The 19,855-nt window shown below is 46.0% G+C and overlaps 1 protein-coding gene across 1 annotated transcript in view; it reads left to right on the plus strand.

Moving 5' to 3' along the window:
• The window catches only part of SMARCA5 (SNF2 related chromatin remodeling ATPase 5), a 413,986-nt gene that overhangs the window by 30,488 nt on the left and 363,643 nt on the right, over positions 1-19,855 (plus strand). The window contains exons 9-10 of the mRNA XM_069242595.1: positions 793-861; positions 1,709-1,818. Coding sequence (XP_069098696.1) covers positions 793-861; positions 1,709-1,818 — 179 coding nt within the window. The remainder of the gene's footprint in view (positions 1-792; positions 862-1,708; positions 1,819-19,855) is intronic.

Raw genomic sequence — 19,855 nt, forward strand, 5'->3', positions numbered from 1 at the left:
TAATGATTAAATTAGGGGTGACATTTTGGCCGCTGAATTTGACAACTCCGTGTTAAATTTGTAACATGAAGTTTCGGCTCAATTCAACCAATCGCTGCGTAGTGGAATGTTTACCCGTAGGGCTTGAGAAATGCAAGCACAAGTGAGATTTGACCTCCCCTAGCACATTTTCCAGCATTGATGGTTGCAGTCAGAGGGTTGTTTCTCAAGTAGATTTGCTGCAGCCCAGAGTCGTTTTTCTACTCTGATGGGAGCAAAATCAGCTTGAATAGCCACGTGCCCTTGCGCACCCCATAATAAAGTTCGTGCTGATTTTCAGCACTGCTAGCACTACTGGCACTAGGTTGTAGCGCAAGCAGCGTAATGTGCATATTTTCCGCCCTTTGGTAGAACTCTGCAGACTCTCTGGAGTTTTTATATAACAACCTGAAATTTCACGGAGTCAGACTCCACAAGGTCCACCACCCCTAAATTAAATTCTCTCACACAGTGGTTGGGTAGCAGTGCCATTTTAGTGAGCTTTGCTAATATCAGTAGACTTGTGAAATACTTGTATGCAGGGTTGTCTTATTCCTAACGGCTGAAGTTAATGGTCACATTGCCACACGATCGGTCTACAAAGTTGTTTTGTTAGAGAGGCAGTTGTTTGAAATCTGCAGCTTGCCATGCATTGCATAACTAGAGGGATTTATGGAATCTTTTGAGAATGTTACCTTTGAAATTTCCAACTGCTTTTCTATCGGGGGTTTATTGACATCATTGAGCCTTGATTTCAATACTTTATCACTTTAGGATTTTGACTCATGGTTTGATACCAACAACTGCCTTGGGGATCAGAAGTTAGTGGAGCGTCTTCATTTGGTAAGTATTGGTTTGCCTTTTTGAGTTGCAGAATGAACATGTCTTTCCTTATGTAAAAACTCAATCAATTTCCACTGTTGGATGACATCTAACCCACTAAAGTTGAATTTGATTGCTTCTAGAGATTCCAGCGTGGTGGGAATGCATCGCTGTTTTGTAATTTATTCAGAGTAGACACATTTGGCATTTTCCATAAAGAATGCATAGTCTTTTTTTATCATAAGTCCATGAGCTCTAGCTGCCAACGAGTTACATTGGCTTTGGTACTGTGAAAGTGGTCTACTTAAGTTTGGAAACAGTATTATTGTCCTTCACTTAGGCATGCTTAATGTTAACGGTTGCCAACAGTATAATTTTTCTCCTAAAACATGCTTTATTTTAAAACCCCTTGTGTCTTGTTGTTGTGTGTGTATGTATATAATATATACACACATTTATATTTATAGAGCAGTGTACCTTGGGTGAAAAAATGTATTTAGTACAGTGAGCATTAAAGTTCATGCACTGTTTAAAAAATAAAAAAATAAAAAATTGTATTCTGAATTCTGTTTCGATTTTTGGTAGGACTATAACTGAAGGTATAATATTCGTCATTTGGACTTCTTTGGCTGGATTAATTCTAAATACTCTTAAAGTCCAGCTTTCCCTTATCTGACCCCTTCTGAGTGTTTCAGCTTTAAATAGGCTTTGTAATTGTCTTCTCTTACAAGGCCAGAATGGTCCTCAGAGTTTAAGGACAACTGATGAACATCTGGTTGGTGTAGCAGAGTTACGCAGTAACCCATTATTTTGGCATGTTTAACAAGTTAATAAGTTCTAGTTGATGCATAGATTTTCCTTTCTATAGGTGCTGCGTCCCTTCCTCCTTCGGCGTATCAAAGCTGATGTTGAGAAGAGTTTACCTCCAAAGAAAGAAGTTAAAATCTACGTTGGACTGAGCAAGATGCAACGAGAATGGTAGTGTACCCTTGTGGTCTGTGTAGTATTACAAATTTGTGAATTATGGTTAATGGAACCTTTGTTTCCAATCAGATTCAGACGTTTTGTACACTGATATTTTTAAATCATTTGATCCTGAAGGTAATTTATGGCATGTCAGATTTTTTTTTTTTTTGCTTCCGTCCCTTAGAGTAGTCAGGGCTGTACTTTTCTCTTTATTGAAAGAGGACCTATATATGCTCCTTGGACCGTGCTGTGGCTTAAAGGCACAATATAATCTAGTGCAGGTGCTTCTGTATTCTTGAAGTAATTGGCTTCATTTTGCTCTTTCGTAAAGAACTAACAGCAGGAAGCACATTCAGTTTACTGCATTGTTGCATGCCTGCAAGGGATACGTGATCAAGGTTTAATGGTACTTTGTCAAAGAGCTGTTTTAGCTGATCAGTACTTCAATGATTTGTTTTATTTGGTCATTTTCTGTATTTGGTACCTTTCTATTTTATTTGGTAAATGTTTGTGTTTTTATGCTGCTAAATGAGAAATAATAAATTAGTTTGTAATTTCTACACTTAAGCTTACTGTGATGGCAAGTCCCAAGAGCCATCCTATTAAAAATTGGAAGTCGACCCATCTCAGTGGTTAATCACAACCCATGTCGGGGTGGACCCTCAGTCACTAAATTAACCTGAGTTCAACCCCCTGGTAGCTATGGCATAGAGCAGATAGGCCTTGCTTATGGCAATGTGTAAGGTATTTATGCAATACTGAAACAGTAATAAAGTTGAAATGCCAAACAATAAAAATCCCAAACTGAATATGAAGAGTAGAGTAAAATTTTATAAAACGTATACAAAAATGACAAACCCAATAATGAGACCAGGAAATATCTTTATAAATTCATACAAGTAGGGATAGTTCCAAGGAGCACAAAGTGCTAATGTTAGTTGGTGGTGCAGTAGACTAGGTCATAGGTGCAGTTTGAGGCTGGCCACGGTGGAGGTCTGGTCAGACATACCAATAAGGCTTGTTTTGATCAAAAAATGTTTCTTTCTTACTGTAGGAAGTTGGCTCTGTATGTGCTATTTCAAAGTAAGGAATAGCATGCACAGAGTCCAAGGGTTCCCCTTAGAGGTAAAATAGTGGTAAAAAGAGATAATACTAATGCTCTATTTTGTGGTAGTGTGGTCGAGCAGTAGGCTTATCCAAGGAGTAGTGTTAAGCATTTGTTGTACATACACATAGACAATAAATGAGGTACACACACTCAGAGACAAATCCAGCCAATAGGTTTTGTTATAGAAAAATATATTTTCTTAGTTTATTTTAAGAACCCCAGGTTCAAATTTTACATGTAATAGCTCTTTTGAAAGGTATTGCAGGTAAGTACTCTAGGAACTTTGAATCATTACTTTAGCATGTATACTTTTTGCATAAAACATAATAAGCTGTTTTAAAAGTGGACACAGTGCAATTTTCACAGTTCTTGGGGGAGGTAAGTTATTGTTAGTTTTCACAGGTAAGTAAGTCACTTACAGGTTTGAGTTTTTGGTCCAAGGTAGCCCGCCGTTGGGGGTTCAGAGCAACCCCAAAGTTATCGCACCAGCAGCTCAGGGCCGGTCAGGTGCAAAGGTCAAAGAGGTGCCCAAAACACATAGGCTATAATGGAGAGAGGGGGGTGCCCCGGTTCCAGTCTGCCAGCAGGTAAGTACCTGCGTCTTCGGAGGGCAGACCAGGGGGGTTTTGTAGTGCACCGGGGGGGACACAAAGTAGCACAGAAAGTACACCCTCAGCAGCGCGGGGGCGGCCGGGTGCAGTGTGCAAACACGCGTCTGGTTTCCTTCAGGTTTCAATGGGAGACCAAGGGGTCTCTTCAGCGATGCAGGCAAGGGGGGGGGCTCCTCGGGGTAGCCACCACCTGGGCAAGGGAGAGGGCCTCCTGGGGTTCACTCCTGCACAGAAGTTCCGTTTCTTTAGGGGCTGGGGGCTGCGGGTGCAGGGTCTTTTCCAGCCGTCGGGGAAATGGAGTTCAGACAGTCGCGGTCAGGGGGAGCCTGGAGATTCCCTCTGCAGGCGTCGCTGTGGGGGATCAGGGGGGACAACTTTGGTTACTCACAGTCGTAGAGTCGCCGGAGGGTCCTCCCTGAGTTGGTTGTTCTCCACCAGTCGAGTCGGGGTCGCCGGGTGCAGTGTTGCAAGTCTCGCGCTTCTTGCGGGGAGTTGCAGGGGTCTTTAAATCTGCTCCTTGTAACAAAGTTGCAGTTCTTTTGGAGCAGTGCCGCTGTCCTCTGGAGTTTCTTGTCTTTTTCGAAGCAGGGCAGTCTTCAGAGGTCGCTGGTCCCTTGGAAAGCGTCGCTGGAGCAGGTTTCTTTGGAAGGCAGGAGACCGGCCGGTAAGTCTGGGGCCAAGGCAGTTGGTGTCTTCTGTTCTTCCTCTGCAGGGGTTTGTCAGCTCGGCAGTCCTTCTTCTTGTAGTTGCAGGAATCTAAATCTTTAGGTTCAGGGAACCCCTTAAATACTAAATTTAAGGGCGTGTTTAGGTCTGGGGGGTTAGTAGCCAATGGCTACTAGCCCTGAGGGTGGGTACACCCTTTTTGTGCCTCCTCCCAAGGGGAGGGGGTCACATCCCTAATCCTATTGGGGGAATCCTCCATCTGCAAGATGGAGGATTTCTAAAAGTTAGAGTCACCTCAGCTCAGGACACCTTAGGGGCTGTCCTGACTGGCCAGTGACTCCTCCTTGTTATTCTCATTATTTTCTCCGGCCTTGCCGCCAAAAGTGGGGGGCCGGGGCCGGAGGGGGCGGGCAACTCCACTAGCTGGAGTGTCCTGCGGGGCTGTGACAAAGGGGTGAGCCTTTGAGGCTCACCGCCAGGTGTTACAGCTCCTGCCTGGGGGAGGTGTTAGCATCCCCACCCAGTGCAGGCTTTGTTACTGGCCTCAGAGTGACAAAGGCACTCTCCCCATGGGGCCAGCAACATGTCTCTAGTGTGGCAGGCTGCTGGAACTAGTCAGCCTACACAGACAGTCGGTTAAGTTTCAGGGGGCACCTCTAAGGTGCCCTCTGGGGTGTATTTTGCAATAAAATGTACACTGGCATCAGTGTGCATTTATTGTGCTGAGAAGTTTGATACCAAACTTCCCAGTTTTCAGTGTAGCCATTATGGTGCTGTGGAGTCCGTGTAAAACAGACTCCCAGACCATATACTCTTATGGCTACCCTGCACTTACAATGTCTAAGGTTTTGCTTAGACACTGTAGGGGCACAGTGCTCCTGCACTGGTACCCTCACCTATGGTATAGTGCACCCTGCCTTAGGGCTGTAAGGCCTGCTAGAGGGGTGTCTTACCTATACTGCATAGGCAGTGAGAGGCTGGCATGGCACCCTCAGGGGAGTGCCATGTCGACTTATTCATTTTGTTCTCACTAGCACACACAAGCTGGTAAGCAGTGTGTCTGTGCTGAGTGAGGGGTCTCTTAGGGTGGCATAATACATGCTGCAGCCCTTAGAGACCTTCCCTGGCATCAGGGCCCTTGGTACCAGAGGTACCAGTTACAAGGGACTTATCTGGATGCCAGGGTGTGCCAATTGTGGAATCAAAAGTACAGGTTAGGGAAAGAACACTGGTGCTGGGGCCTGGTTAGCAGGACTCAGCACACTTTCAATTCAAAACATAGCATCAGCAAAGGCAAAAAGTCAGGGGGTAACCATGCCAAGGAGGCATTTCCTTACACTTACTTAGTCCATAAAAGTCCAAATCCTCCACTCTGGTACACTTCTAAAGCCCCCAAAGCCTCATTGGTGGCACCTAGACACACACAGGGTGTTTTGGAGAGGCCAAAAGCAGAGTTTTGTTAAGGTACCACTGGTCAGTTGTAGAAGAGTGTTCTCATAACTTGTAAACCTATGACTTGAACAGGAGGGCTGCCTTCTGACCCTTGGAGTCTACTTGTTTAGTCCTGGGTACAAGAGGGAGCAGGTTCAGTTGTTCAGGGCTCTTCTCAGATCACACACATGGCAGGTCCAATTCTCTTCAGGTCTAGGAGTGTTCTGAAGGGGGTGTCTGGAGATTACAGATTTTGCCTGTCATGAGCTAGTGATTGGGAATGACTAGAGGTTCCTGGGGCTAACCCTACCCATTTTGTCTATTTTCATGATGACAAAAGTCTTAGCTCACGCTACATTTGAACTCTAGGTGTGGGTGTGGTGATTGTACAATGGTAATCCTAGTGTCCTCCCATATCTAACTCTACAATCCACTTTGAGGAACCATTGTACCTTCCCCCCCAAATAAACCCAGAAGATTGGTCGGACAGAAGCAGCGTTTTGCAGCAACTGCACAGTGCATACACAAGAATAGTTTTAAATCCTGTTTCCTTCATTTCATGTGCACCCCAAGGGTTAAATGTACACCCCAGCAGAACTATCAAGCAGGACTTTAGACTGTCAAAAGTAATGCCCACAGTCAGTAACCTGCATATTCTGTGAAATTCAGAGGCGTCCTCTTTGCTCTTTCTGGTCAAATCAATCATGGTGAACTATTCTGTTGCTCTGGGAAGAATTTCACACTTTATTCACACCTATTCAGATACTAATCACTGGCTGGGAGAAGTTGGAGATCAAATGCAAAATTAGCCTCCAAGAAACTGAGGCAAGGAGAAGATAGCTTTCTGTAAGTTGCTATACCTTAATCATTAAAAACCTGAAGTAACCAGTACATTGAAATTTTAGGTTATTAAAAATAGTTGTTCTAGCTAGTCCCATTCCAGAGATACATACCGTACTAGTATTTTAATTGTTTTCTAAGTGGTACAGCTAGGCCTGCTGGAGTGATGATAGCTGTGGTGTCATTGGGAGGATGTGTCAACATAAACATTCTACATATACTAGTCTTGTATACCATGCACCCTACCTTTTAAGCTACAAGGCCTAGGTGACTTAGTAATATTTAAGAGTGTTTTTACCTGTCCAATATCTATTTGACAGGTTAAAGTGGATGTTTCTGCAGTGTTAAAGTCCGGCCTCAGTGGTAGGTCTGAAGCCATGTTTGCACTGCCACTATAATGGATCAACAATAGGTGCTATAGATTACTAATGGCATTTAACTTTCAGACTCTGGCTACATTTCGTACCATGTACTCTGGAATTGTAGGCAAGTTAAATATACTAACTACGAGTATGTCAGTTCAACCACACTTGGAGGTTGAGCACAGGCACTTTGCTACATGGTAGCTGCAGTAAAGTCCACAGTGTTATTAAAGCCAGCAAAAATATAGGGTCCAGCAGAAGGGAAAAATGCCGGAGTAACCATGCAGAAAGGCAGACTCTTTACTCCACCCTTCAAAAACATTGCCATTCTTGTTTGCGGAAGTGTTTTTAAATCTACTTAAGATGTTTTTACGTCTTGTTTAGGTTAATTAGTTACTACTGTTAAATGGCCTTGTTTTAGAAAGCTAATTGTTACTTCAGAAGGCCCACCGATGATGGTCTCACATTGTAAGTTTTTCATTTTGTTAGCAACTGGGCTAACCGATATGCCTGTTGTAGGAAAGTAGCATCTGACATAGCTACCTTGGACATGAGTGAACAGAGCAGCCATTTTAAAATACATCTGCTGGACACTGGTCAGTATGAGTTTCCCACATGATGGCCACTCTAAATCCTGGGTTGTTTGGTATCAAACAACTCCATGATAAATCCAAACTGGTACCGGTATAGGATTTATCCCTAAATTTACACAGGGGTCACCTTAGAGGTGCCCCCTGCCAAAGCTAACTACACTAGCATGGTTGCTGACTGGTCCTGTCAAGCCTGCCACCCCCAGACACCCAATCTACAAATCTTGGGGGAGAGTTTTGTCTCTCTGATTTGTAGAATAATGCCCTTCCTGGGTGGAGGTGCTAACACCCCATCCCTCAAGAAGGTGCACTGCCCTGGCGGCGAGCTTCAACGGGCTAACCACATTTAAAACTCGACTCACAGGCCTGCGGCTAACCGCAGATGGTAACCCCCTTGCAAGCCCCCACTTTTGGCGGGAGCGATGGCAGGAAATAAAGGGAAGGAGGAGTGGCCCCACCTGGCATGCTCCACCCCCTAAGGTGTTGCCTGTGAGGTGGGCACCCCTTTTCATTTTCCTCCATCTTGCCAATCGGGGATAGAGAATTGACCCTTCCTGTAGAAAGTGGTCACTTCAGTAGGTGTAGCCACCCTAAGGTAGATGACCCATTGGTCACTACCAGATTCCTCCTAAAACACCCACTAAATACATTATTTAGTGGGCATCCCTAGACCAGGAAATAAGATTTGCATGACAAAAGATGACTAGCTCCAAGAAGATCCAAGGCATGAGAACGGTGGACCTGCTGCAACAAAGAAAAGGCACCAAACCCTGCCTGCTGCACCCAGGACCCTACAATCATCACTGAGGAGCTGCTGGACAGCTGGGAAAACACTACAGAACCCCAGAGTACCTCCTGGCTTCGTAAATCGCCAAAACACCTTACAGAGTGGAGGCATCACTCTACAACAAGAAGTGACTGTCACTTCACTGACCAGCCGCCAACTCCCGAACTGGAAGCCACAGCTGGACCAAACACTCCGACCACGAGGACAAACCCTGCAAGTGGCCTGGGCTGAAAAAGGACCAGGAGGAACCCCAAGTCAGAGGACTTGAACACCCCGGACCTCCCGCTAGAGTGCCACTGTTGTCCTGCAAATGACACTTGAACCAACTTAACTCCTGCTTCTGAGGGCATCCTTGCGCAAGGCTCCTGGCTCAGATTTGTTTCACACCCAGCCACCCTGTGCCCTGCACTAAAGAACCTGCTATACCCTAAGAGTCCCTGTCCCCTTGCGACTTTGACACTCCAAGGGGACCCCAAGGAACCATCTTTAAACTTACCTGTGCAGTGCTTTTACAATAGGACTCCCGAGCTCCTAGAAGCCCCAGCCTCCAGCACTCTGCAACTCCAGATTTAGCTTCCACTCTGCAGCTCCTGGGACGTGGGACTCCTGTTTGTTGTGCTGCTGAGACTAGCTTGTGACTCCCTGTCTGCTGCCAGTGGGTCACTCGTGGGAGCTCCTCCAACTCTGGCTGTCTTTCCTTCCTGTTGAAGACCTGCCCTGACTCCCCACCAAGGGTCACGTCACTTGGACCTTGCTGGTCCTCCAAAATCTGCAAACTTCCTTGCAGCCGTGATTTGCCTTTACCAAGGCTTGTTGGTGACCCTGCTGGCCGCTGACCCTTCTGCAATCCGGCGACTGGCATGGGACCACTCATGAGCTCCTGCATCCCCCTGGACTCTGCAGCTGGAAGTCTTCTTTCACTGTCCTGCTGGAATTTGACCTCTCAAGAGGGGTTGGCATTGCCTACCTGCACCGCCTGGAAATCTGAGTGGTTTGGACACTGTCCCCTTCAGGTTCTTCTCATCCACCTTTTTGGTTCCATCGACCTGGTCCACGGGTTGCAACAGCAGCTGGACAACTGAGGCTGCCACTGACTCCAAGGGTTTGCAACGCCAGCTCATCCCTATGCACCTGGACTCCCTGGTGTAGGCACTCTGGTATCCTGGGCATCCACGAGTTGGGGCACTCTCCCACCTTCTTTGTGCCAACTGGTTTCCTCTGGGTCCATTGGGAAGGGTACCTGAATCCATAAAAATCCAACTGCGACAGCCCTGTGTTCGCCTATGGGACACTAGGCTCTATAACAGCCCTGCACCTAGGTGCCTGTGGGATTTCCAGTACTTAACTCTGATGGTTTCTTACTCCCACCAGCCCCTGGGACCCTAACACACTTACCTTGATTGGCCACCTCTATTCTTATACCACTTTCTTAGTATGGTTTGGCTCCCCCATAGGGCCCCATGTATTTTTATGCTTTTCCTGAATAATACTAAGTGTAAATGTTTGGTATATCTCCACTTGGAGATAACACACAATGTTAGAGTAACCTTTATGTTCGATGGCATATGTTGCTGCAGATACACATGTTTGGCACAGTCCGCTGCCTGGTGTTGGGCTCGGAGTATTACAAGTTGTTTTTCTTCGAAGAAGTCTTTTTGGTCACGGGACCGAAGGACTCCTCCCTCTTTGGCTCCATTGCGCATGGGCGTCGACTCCATCTTAGATTGTTTTTTTCCGCTGTCGGGTTCGGACGTATTCCTTTTCGCTCCGTGCTTCGGTTCGGAAAGTTAGTCAGAATCTCGGAAGAAAGCGTCGGTATTGTTCCGTTCGGTATCGGGATAGTTAGGTACATCGACACCGATCATCGGAAGACTTCGGGGCAGTTTCAATCCCCCATCGGGGCCTGGTCGGCCCGACCGCGTGCGACATCGAAGCCGATGGAACGGACCCCGTTTCGTTTCTGCCCAAAATGTCACAGTAAGTATCCTTATACAGATCAGCACTTGGTCTGTAACTTGTGCTTGTCCCCCGAGCACAAGGAGGATACCTGTGAAGCCTGTCGAGCCTTCCGGTCCAGAAAAACACTCCGGGACCGAAGAGCCAGGCGTCACCAAATGGCGTCCACGTCGACAAAACAACGTTTCGACGACGAAGAGGAAACATTCTCGGTTCCGGAATCAGAATCCAGAGACTCCGACGTCGAACAACAGCAACAAACTGTGAGTAAGACGTCGAAAAGTAAATCCATCGACAAACCGAAAGCCCAGGGGACGCCACTGCCAACAGGCCATGGCTCGACCCATAAATCAGGCGACCCGTCGAAGGGGCCGAAAAAGGGCACGCCCATAGCGAAGACACCCGACTCCGGTCGAGGGACCGCCATGGAGCAACCTCGGAGCCGAGAAAGCGGCTCCGAGAGACAAAAACAAGATACCGGCACCGAAAAACATCGGCACCGAGATTCCATGCCGAAAGGAACAAAAATTCTGTCTGTGCCGAAACCGAAAAAAGATTCTCTCTCGGCGCCGAAAAATACCACACCTTCATCCTACTCAGAGGAACAAGGACTAAGTGGCCAAATGCACAAATTTGGACAAGAGCTCCAAAGTGTGGAATCGGACTACACACAAAAGAGACTGTGCATCCAGCAAGATACAGGGAAGATATCAACCCTTCCCCCAATCATGAGGAAAAGAAGGATCGGACTTCCAAAGGATGACGCACAACCACAAGCCAAAGTGGTTAAAAAAGTCACGCCTCCGCCCTCTCCACCACAGGCATCGCCGGCACAAACACCGCCACAAATGCACTCACCAGCGCAAACTACCATAAGTCATGACGATCAGGATCAAGACGCTTGGGACCTGTATGACACCCCAGTGCCGGACAATGATCCCGAGTCATACCCGACAAAGCCGTCACCGCCAGAGGACAGTACCTCATACTCGCAACTGGTGGCTAGGGCTGCAGACTTCCATAATGTCCAACTGCATTCCGATCCTATAGAGGATGATTTTTTATTTAACACCCTCTCGGCTACACATAGCCAATATCAATGTCTCCCAATGCTACCAGGGATGTTACGGCACGCAAAACAAATTTTTGAGGAGCCCGTAAAATCAAGAGCCATCACCCCAAGGGTGGATAAGAAATACAAACCACCACCCACAGACCCAGTGTTTATTACTTCGCAGTTACCACCCGACTCTGTGGTAGTAGGGGCAGCTCGCAAAAGAGCAAATTCACATACATCTGGCGACGCCCCACCTCCGGACAAAGAAAGCCGAAAATTTGACGCGGCAGGGAAAAGAGTGGCATCACAGGCAGCCAACCAGTGGCGCATCGCAAATTCACAAGCGCTGCTGGACAGATATGACCGCGCACACTGGGACGAGATGCAACTTCTCGTAGACCATCTTCCCCAGGAATACCAAAAAAGGGCGCAGCAAATAGTGGAAGAGGGACAAACGATCTCAAACAATCAAATCCGCTCTTCACTAGACGCAGCCGATACTGCAGCAAGAACAGTCAACACTGCTGTCACCATAAGGAGACACGCTTGGCTACGCACTTCGGGCTTCAAACCTGAAATCCAGCAGGCTGTCCTTAATATGCCCTTCAACGAGAAACAACTGTTTGGCTCGGAAGTGGATACAGCCATTGAAAAACTTAAAAAGGACACAGACACGGCCAAGGCCATGGGCGCACTCTACTCCCCGCAGAGCAGAGGCTCTTTCAGAAAAACTCCATTTAGAGGGGGGTTTCGTGGCCAACCCACAGACACCACCAGCCAACAATCAAGAACCACACCATATCAGGGTTCCTTCCAAAGGGGAGGTTTCAGGGGATATCGGGGGGGGTCAATTCCCAAGGAGTAGGGGAAGATTCCAGACTCCAAAAACACCTCCACCTAAACAGTGACTTTCGTCACGCAACCCCTTCACTCAACACCAGTGGGGGGAAGACTAAGCCAATTCTACCAATCTTGGCAACAGATTACAACAGACAATTGGGTATTAGCAATAATCCAACATGGCTATTGCATAGAATTCCACAACTTCCCACCAAACATCCCCCCCAAAACACGCAAAATGTCACAACAACATTTAGAACTTTTAGGACTAGAAGTTCAAGCACTACTGCAAAAGGATGCAATAGAATTAGTACCAGTACAACAAAAAAACACAGGAGTTTACTCCCTGTACTTTCTAATTCCAAAAAGAGATGAAACATTGAGACCAATATTAGATCTCAGGACACTAAATACCTACATCATATCGGACCATTTTCACATGGTCACACTACAAGACATCATTCCACTGCTCAAACAGCAAGATTACATGACCACATTAGACCTAAAGGATGCGTACTTTCATATACCAATACACCCTTCTCACAGAAAGTACCTACGGTTCGTATTCAAAGGAATACATTACCAATTCAAGGTGTTGCCATTCGGAATAACAACTGCACCAAGAGTGTTCACAAAATGTCTAGCAGTAGTAGCAGCACACATCAGGAGACAACAAATACATGTGTTCCCTTACCTAGACGACTGGCTAATCAAAACCAACACAGTAAAAAAATGCGCAAACGACACCACTTTTGTCATACAAACCCTTCACAAACTGGGGTTTTCCATCAACTACACAAAATCACACCTAGAACCGTGTCAAACACAACAATATCTAGGAGCAACCATCAACACATCAAAAGGAATTGCCACTCCAAGTCCACAAAGAGTGCAGGCATTCCACAAGCTAATAAGTGCTATGTTTCCAAACCAAAAGATACAAGCAAAATTTGTGCTAAAACTTCTAGGCATGATGTCATCATGCATAGTCATTGTCCCAAACGCAAGACTACACATGCGACCCTTACAACAGTGTCTAGCATCACAATGGTCACAGGCACAGGGTCAACTTCAAGATCTGGTGTTGGTAGACCGCCAAACATACCTCTCGCTTCTATGGTGGAACAGCAAAAACTTAAACATAGGGCGGACATTTCAGGACCCAGTGCCTCAATACGTTATAACAACAGATGCTTCCATGACAGGGTGGGGAGCACACCTCAATCACCACAGCATTCAAGGACAATGGGATATACACGAAACAAAATTTCATATCAATTACCTAGAACTGTTAGCAGTATTTCTAGCGTTAAAAGCCTTCCAACCCATAATAAAACACAAATACATTCTTGTCAAAACAGACAACATGACAACAATGTATTATTTAAACAAACAAGGAGGAACACACTCAACACAATTGTGCCTCCTAACACAAAAAATTTGGCAGTGGGCGATTCACAACAACATTCGCCTAATAGCACAATTTATTCCAGGAATACAAAACCAACTAGCAGACAACCTTTCGCGAGACCACCAACAAGTCCACGAATGGGAAATTCACCCCCAAGTTCTGAACAAGTACTTTCAAATTTGGGGAACACCCCAGATAGATTTGTTCGCAACAAAACAAAACTCAAAATGCCAAAACTTCGCATCCAGGTACCCACACCGCGAATCACAAGGCAATGCTCTATGGATGAGTTGGTCCGGGATATTTGCGTACGCTTTTCCCCCTCTCCCTCTCCTTCCATATCTAGTAAACAAGTTGAGTCAAAACCAACTCAAACTCATACTGATAGCACCCACATGGGCAAGACAACCTTGGTATACAACTCTACTAGACCTTTCACTAGTACCGCATGTCAAACTACCCAACAGGCCAGATCTGTTAACACAACACAAACAACAGATCAGACATCCAAACCCAGCATCATTGAATCTGGCTATTTGGCTCCTGAAATCCTAGAATTCGGACACTTGGACCTCACACAAGAATGCATGGAGGTCATAAAACAAGCTAGAAAACCTTCCACTAGACACTGCTATGCATCTAAGTGGAAAAGATTTGTTTACTACTGCCATGCCAATCAAATACAACCAGTACATGCCTCTACTAAAGACATAGTAGGATACTTACTACATTTGCAAAAAGCAAATCTCGCTTTTTCATCTATAAAAATACACCTCGCAGCTATATCTGCTTACCTACAAACTACTCATTCATCGTCTCTATTTAGAATACCAGTTATTAAAGCATTCATGGAAGGGCTAAAAAGAATTATACCACCAAGAACACCACCAGTTCCTTCATGGAATCTTAACATCGTCTTAACAAGACTCATGGGTCCCCCTTTCGAACCCATGCATTCCTGTGAAATGCAATATCTAACCTGGAAGGTCGCATTTCTTATTGCAATCACATCCCTCAGAAGAGTAAGTGAAATACAGGCATTTACCATACAAGAACCATTTATTCAAATACACAACAATAAAATAGTTCTAAGAACAAATCCAAAATTTCTGCCAAAAGTAATCTCACCATTCCATTTAAATCAAACAGTAGAATTGCCAGTGTTCTTCCCACAACCAAATTCTGTGGCTGAAAGGGCACTACATACATTAGACATCAAAAGAGCACTAATGTATTACATTGACAGAACAAAGCTAATCCGGAAAACAAAAAAACTGTTCATAGCTTTTCAAAAACCACACATAGGAAATCCAATCTCTAAACAAGGCATTGCTAGATGGATAGTCAGATGCATTCAAACATGCTATCTCAAAGCCAAAAGAGAATTGCCTATTACACCAAAGGCACACTCAACCAGAAAGAAAGGTGCTACAATGGCCTTTCTAGGAAACATTCCTATGAGCGAAATATGTAAGGCTGCAACCTGGTCTACGCCTCATACGTTTACTAAACACTACTGTGTAGACGTACTAAATGCACAACAAGCTACAGTGGGCCAAGCTGTACTAAGAACATTATTCCAAACTACTTCAACGCCTACAGGCTAAACCACCGCTTTTAGGGGAGGTAACTGCTTTATAGTCTATGCCAAACATGTGTATCTGCAGCAACATATGCCATCGAACTGAAAATGTCACTTACCCAGTGTACATCTGTTCGTGGCATTAGTCGCTGCAGATTCACATGTACCCTCCCACCTCCCCGGGAAGCCTGTAGCCGTTTAGAAGTAGATCATAAACCTTAAACATCTGAACATTTGTAAATAATTATTAGAAACTCTTATCATACATACATATTCACTCCATTGCATGGGCACTATTTATACCAAACAACTCCATCCTCACCCTCTGCGGGGAAAACAATCTAAGATGGAGTCGACGCCCATGCGCAATGGAGCCAAAGAGGGAGGAGTCCTTCGGTCCCGTGACCAAAAAGACTTATTCGAAGAAAAACAACTTGTAATACTCCGAGCCCAACACCAGGCAGCGGACTGTGCCAAACATGTGAATCTGCAGCGACTAATGCCACGAACAGATGTACACTGGGTAAGTGACATTTTCATTTTGCAACACCTGGTTTGGTTCTTTCTTGTGATTGGTTACTGACTTACTATTGTGGTATTGCAAGTGCTTTACACTCCTCCTAGATGAGCTTTAGCTGCTCACCACAGCTACCCCTAGAGAGCTTTTGCTATCCGGACATCTAAACATCATCAACAAGGGTTGCCTGGACTCAGTGCAGGGTGGTTCACCATAGGTGTACACCATAAACTGAGCCAGCCTCCTACACCTGTTAATTGACCTTTTGGTTGAGCTCACCTACTTTTAGAGTATCTGTATGAATTAACAAGTGCTCTTAATGCATTTACTCATACTCTACTCCTGTTCTTGTGAGGCAGAAACCTCCACTGATTAAGACAGTTCTTCACCATTCTTCCTTTACTTCCTTACATTCTCACCCCACCCCCAATGCACACCTCAAGAAAGCATGTCTGTGTTGTTGTCTGGCTACCAGTCCCTCGTGTCAAGACATGGGTTCAGTGTCCACTAAACTATGTTCACCATGAAATAATCTCACAATCTCGATCAGCTTCCAGTCAAGTTATTTAACAAAAACCTTTAGGTCAGTTGTGGGTAGCAGGGTTGTAGAGAAGTCTGGCTTAGTCAAAGGAACAATTAATAACTATTTAGAAGTACCAAAACAAAAATGTTAGTAAGAAACATTACAGTAAAAATCTAACACTAATTTGTGATAATAGTGTATTTTCTATCGTAAGTTAAATACAAAAATAGACTAATCTATTGAGGGGAACCGAGAGATTTTTAGTAGGCTACTTAAATTTTTCTAAATGCCAATAAAACTTTGTAATCTGTGTTGCGGTTTCTGAGCCAACAGGCTAATACGACTAACAATTTCTTGGACTGGCCACAAAAGGTTGGGAGCCAATCACTGGGACTACATGGGTCCAATAAGGCTTGTTAAATGGCGTGATAATTGTATGAAACTGGCTCTTTATATAGTGGACCAAAAAGATACTGTCTAGAGTCCCAGCAAACCCCCAAAGGACAAATGACACCCCAGATGCTCTGTTGTGGTAGTGTGGGTGGGCTGTTAGGCATATCAGAGGGTAATGCCAAGCAAGTAGTGCACACACATAGGCAGTCTGTAAGGAAATGCCTCCTTGGCATGGTTACCCCCTGATGTTTGCCTTTGCTGCTGCTACGTTTTGATTTGAAAGTGTGCTGAGGCCTGCTAATCAGGCCCCAGCACCAGTGTTCTTTCCCTAACCTGTACTTTTGTTTCCACAATTGGCACACCCTGGCATCCAGGTAAGTCCCTTGTAACTGGTACCCCTGGTACCAAGGGCCCTGATGCCAGGGAAGGTCTCTAAGGGATGCAGCATGTCTTATGCCACCCTGGGGACCCCTCACTCAGCGCACACACACACTGCTTGCCAGCTTGTGTGTGCTAGTGAGGACAAAACGACTAAGTCAACATGGCACTCACCTCAGGGTGCCATGCCAACCTCACACTGCCTGTGCAGTATAGATAAGTCACCCCTCTAGCAGGTCTTACAGCCCTAAGGCAGGGTGCACTATACCATAGGTGAGGGCACAAGTGCAAGAGCACTATGCCCCTACAGTGTCTAAGCAAAACCTTAGACATTGTAAGTGCAGGGTAGCCATAAGAGTATATGGTCTGGGAGTCTGTCATGCACGAACTCCACAGCACCATAATGGCTACACTGAAAACTGAAGTTTGGTATCAAACTTCTCAGCACAATAAATGCACACTGATGCCAGTGTACATTTTATTGTAACATACACCCCAGAGGGCACCTTAGAGGTGCCCCCTGAAACCTTAACCAACTACCCGTGTAGGCTGACTGGTTTTTACAGCCTGCCACACACCAGACATGTTGCTGGCCACATGGGGAGAGTGCCTTTGTCACTCTGTGGCTAGTAACAAAGCCTGTACTGGGTGGAGGTGCTTCACACCTCCCCCTTGCAGGAACTGTAACACCTGGTGGTGAGCCTCAAAGGCTCACCCCCTTTGTTACAGCACCACAGGGCACTCCAGCTAGTGGAGTTGCCCTCCCCCTCCGGCCACAGCCCCACTTTTGGAGGCAAGGCCGGAGGAGATAATGAGAAAAACAAGGAGTCGCCGCTGGCCAGTCAGGACAGCCCCTAAGGTGTCCTGAGCTGAGGTGACTAACTTTTAGAAATCCTCCATCTAGCAGATGGAGGATTCCCCCAATAGGATTAGGGATGTGCCCCCCTCCCTCAGGGAGGAGGCACAAAGAGGGTGTACCCAGCCTCCGGGCTAGTAGCCATTGGCTACTAATCCCCCAGACCTAAACTCACCCTTAAATTTAGTATTTAAGGGCTCCCCAGAACCTAGGAACTCGGATTCCTGCAGCCTAAGAAGAAGACTGCTAAGCTGAAAAACCCTGCAGAGAAGACGGAGACACCAACTGCTTTGGCCCCAGCTCTACCGGCCTGTCTCCCCACTTCTAAAGACATTGCTCCAGCGACGCTCTCCCCAGGGATCAGCGACCTCTGAAGCCTCAGAGGATTGCCCTGCGTCTAGAAGGACCAAGAATTCCCGAGGGCAGCGGCCCTGTTCACCAAACACTGCAACTTTCAAACAAAGAAGCAACTTTGAAACAACTTGCATTTCCCGCCGGAAGCATGAGACTTGACACTCTGGACCCGACGCCCCCGGCTCAACACCTGCAGAGGGAATCCCGAGGCTCCCCCCAGACCGCGACTGCCTGCTTTAAAGATCCGACGCCTGGTAAAGACTCTGCACCCGCAGCCCCCAGGGCCTGATGGATCCGACCTCCAGTGCAGGAGCGACCCCTCCCAGGTGGCCCTCTCCCAGGTGGTGGCTACCCCGAGGAGCCACCCCCCTTGCCTGCCTGCATCGCTGAAGAGACCCCTTGGTCTCCCATTGAAACCCGACGCGTGTTTGCACACTGACCCCTGGCCGCCCCCGTGCTGCTGAGGGTGTACTTTCTGTGTGGACTTGTGTCCCCCCCCCCCGGTGCCCTACAAAACCCCCCTGGGCTGCCCTCCGAAGACGCGGGTACTTACCTGCTGGCAGACTGGAACCGGGGCACCCCCTTCTCCATTGAAGCCTATGCGTTTTGGGCACCACTTTGACCTCTGCACCTGACCGGCCCTGAGCTGCTGGTGTGGTAACTTTAAGGTTGCTCTGAACCCCCAACGCTGGGCTACCTTGGACCCAAACTTGAACCCCGTAGGTGGTTTACTTACATGCAAAAACTAACAAACTCTTACTCCCCCCAGGAACTGTTGAAAATTGCACTGTCTAGTTTTAAAATAGCTATATGTGATTTATGTGAAAACTGTAAATGCTGTTTTGCTAATTCAAAGTTCCAAAGTACCTACCTGCAATACCTTTCATTTGAAGTATTACATGTAAATCTTGAACCTGTGGTTCTTAAAATAAACTAAGAAAAGATATTTTTCTATACAAAAACCTATTGGCCTGGAATTGTCTGAGTGTGTGTTCCTCATTTATTGCCTGTGTATGTACAACAAATGCTTAACACTACTCCTTTGATAAGCCTACTGCTCGACCACACTACCACAAAATAGAGCATTAGTATTATCTCTTTTTGCCACTATCTTACCTCTAAGGGGAACTGTAGGAAGTTGGCTCTGTATGTGCTATTTCAAAGTAAGGAATAGCATGCACAGAGTCCAAGGGTTCCCCTTAGAGGTAAGATAGTGGCAAAAAGAGATAATACTAATGCTCTATTTTGTGGTAGTGTGGTCGAGCAGTAGGCTTATCAAAGGAGTAGTGTTAAGCATTTGTTGTACATACACATAGGCAATAAATGAGGAACACACACTCGGAGACAAATCCAGCCAATAGGTTTTGTTATAGAAAAATATATTTTCTTAGTTTATTTTAAGAACCACAGGTTCAAATTCTACATGTAATATCTAATTTGAAAGGTATTGCAGGTAAGTACTTTAGGAACTTTGAATCATTACATTAGCATGTATACTTTTTACATAAAACACAAATAGCTGTTTTAAAAGTGGACAGTGCAATGTTCACAGTTCCTGGGGGAGGTAAAGTATTGTTAGTTTTAACAGGTAAGTAAGTCACTTACAGGTTTCAGTTTTTGGTCCAAGGTAGCCCACCGTTGGGGGTTCAGAGCAACCCCAAAGTTATCACACCAGCAGCTCGGGGGCGGTCAGGTGCAAAGGTCAAAGAGGTGCCCAAAACACATAGGCTTCAATGGAGAGAAGGGGGGTGCCCCGGTTCCAGTCTGCCAGCAGGTAAGTAACCGCG

The sequence above is a fragment of the Pleurodeles waltl genome, chromosome 1_2 (assembly GCF_031143425.1).
Source record: "Pleurodeles waltl isolate 20211129_DDA chromosome 1_2, aPleWal1.hap1.20221129, whole genome shotgun sequence".
Taxonomy (NCBI): Eukaryota; Metazoa; Chordata; class Amphibia; order Caudata; family Salamandridae; genus Pleurodeles; species Pleurodeles waltl.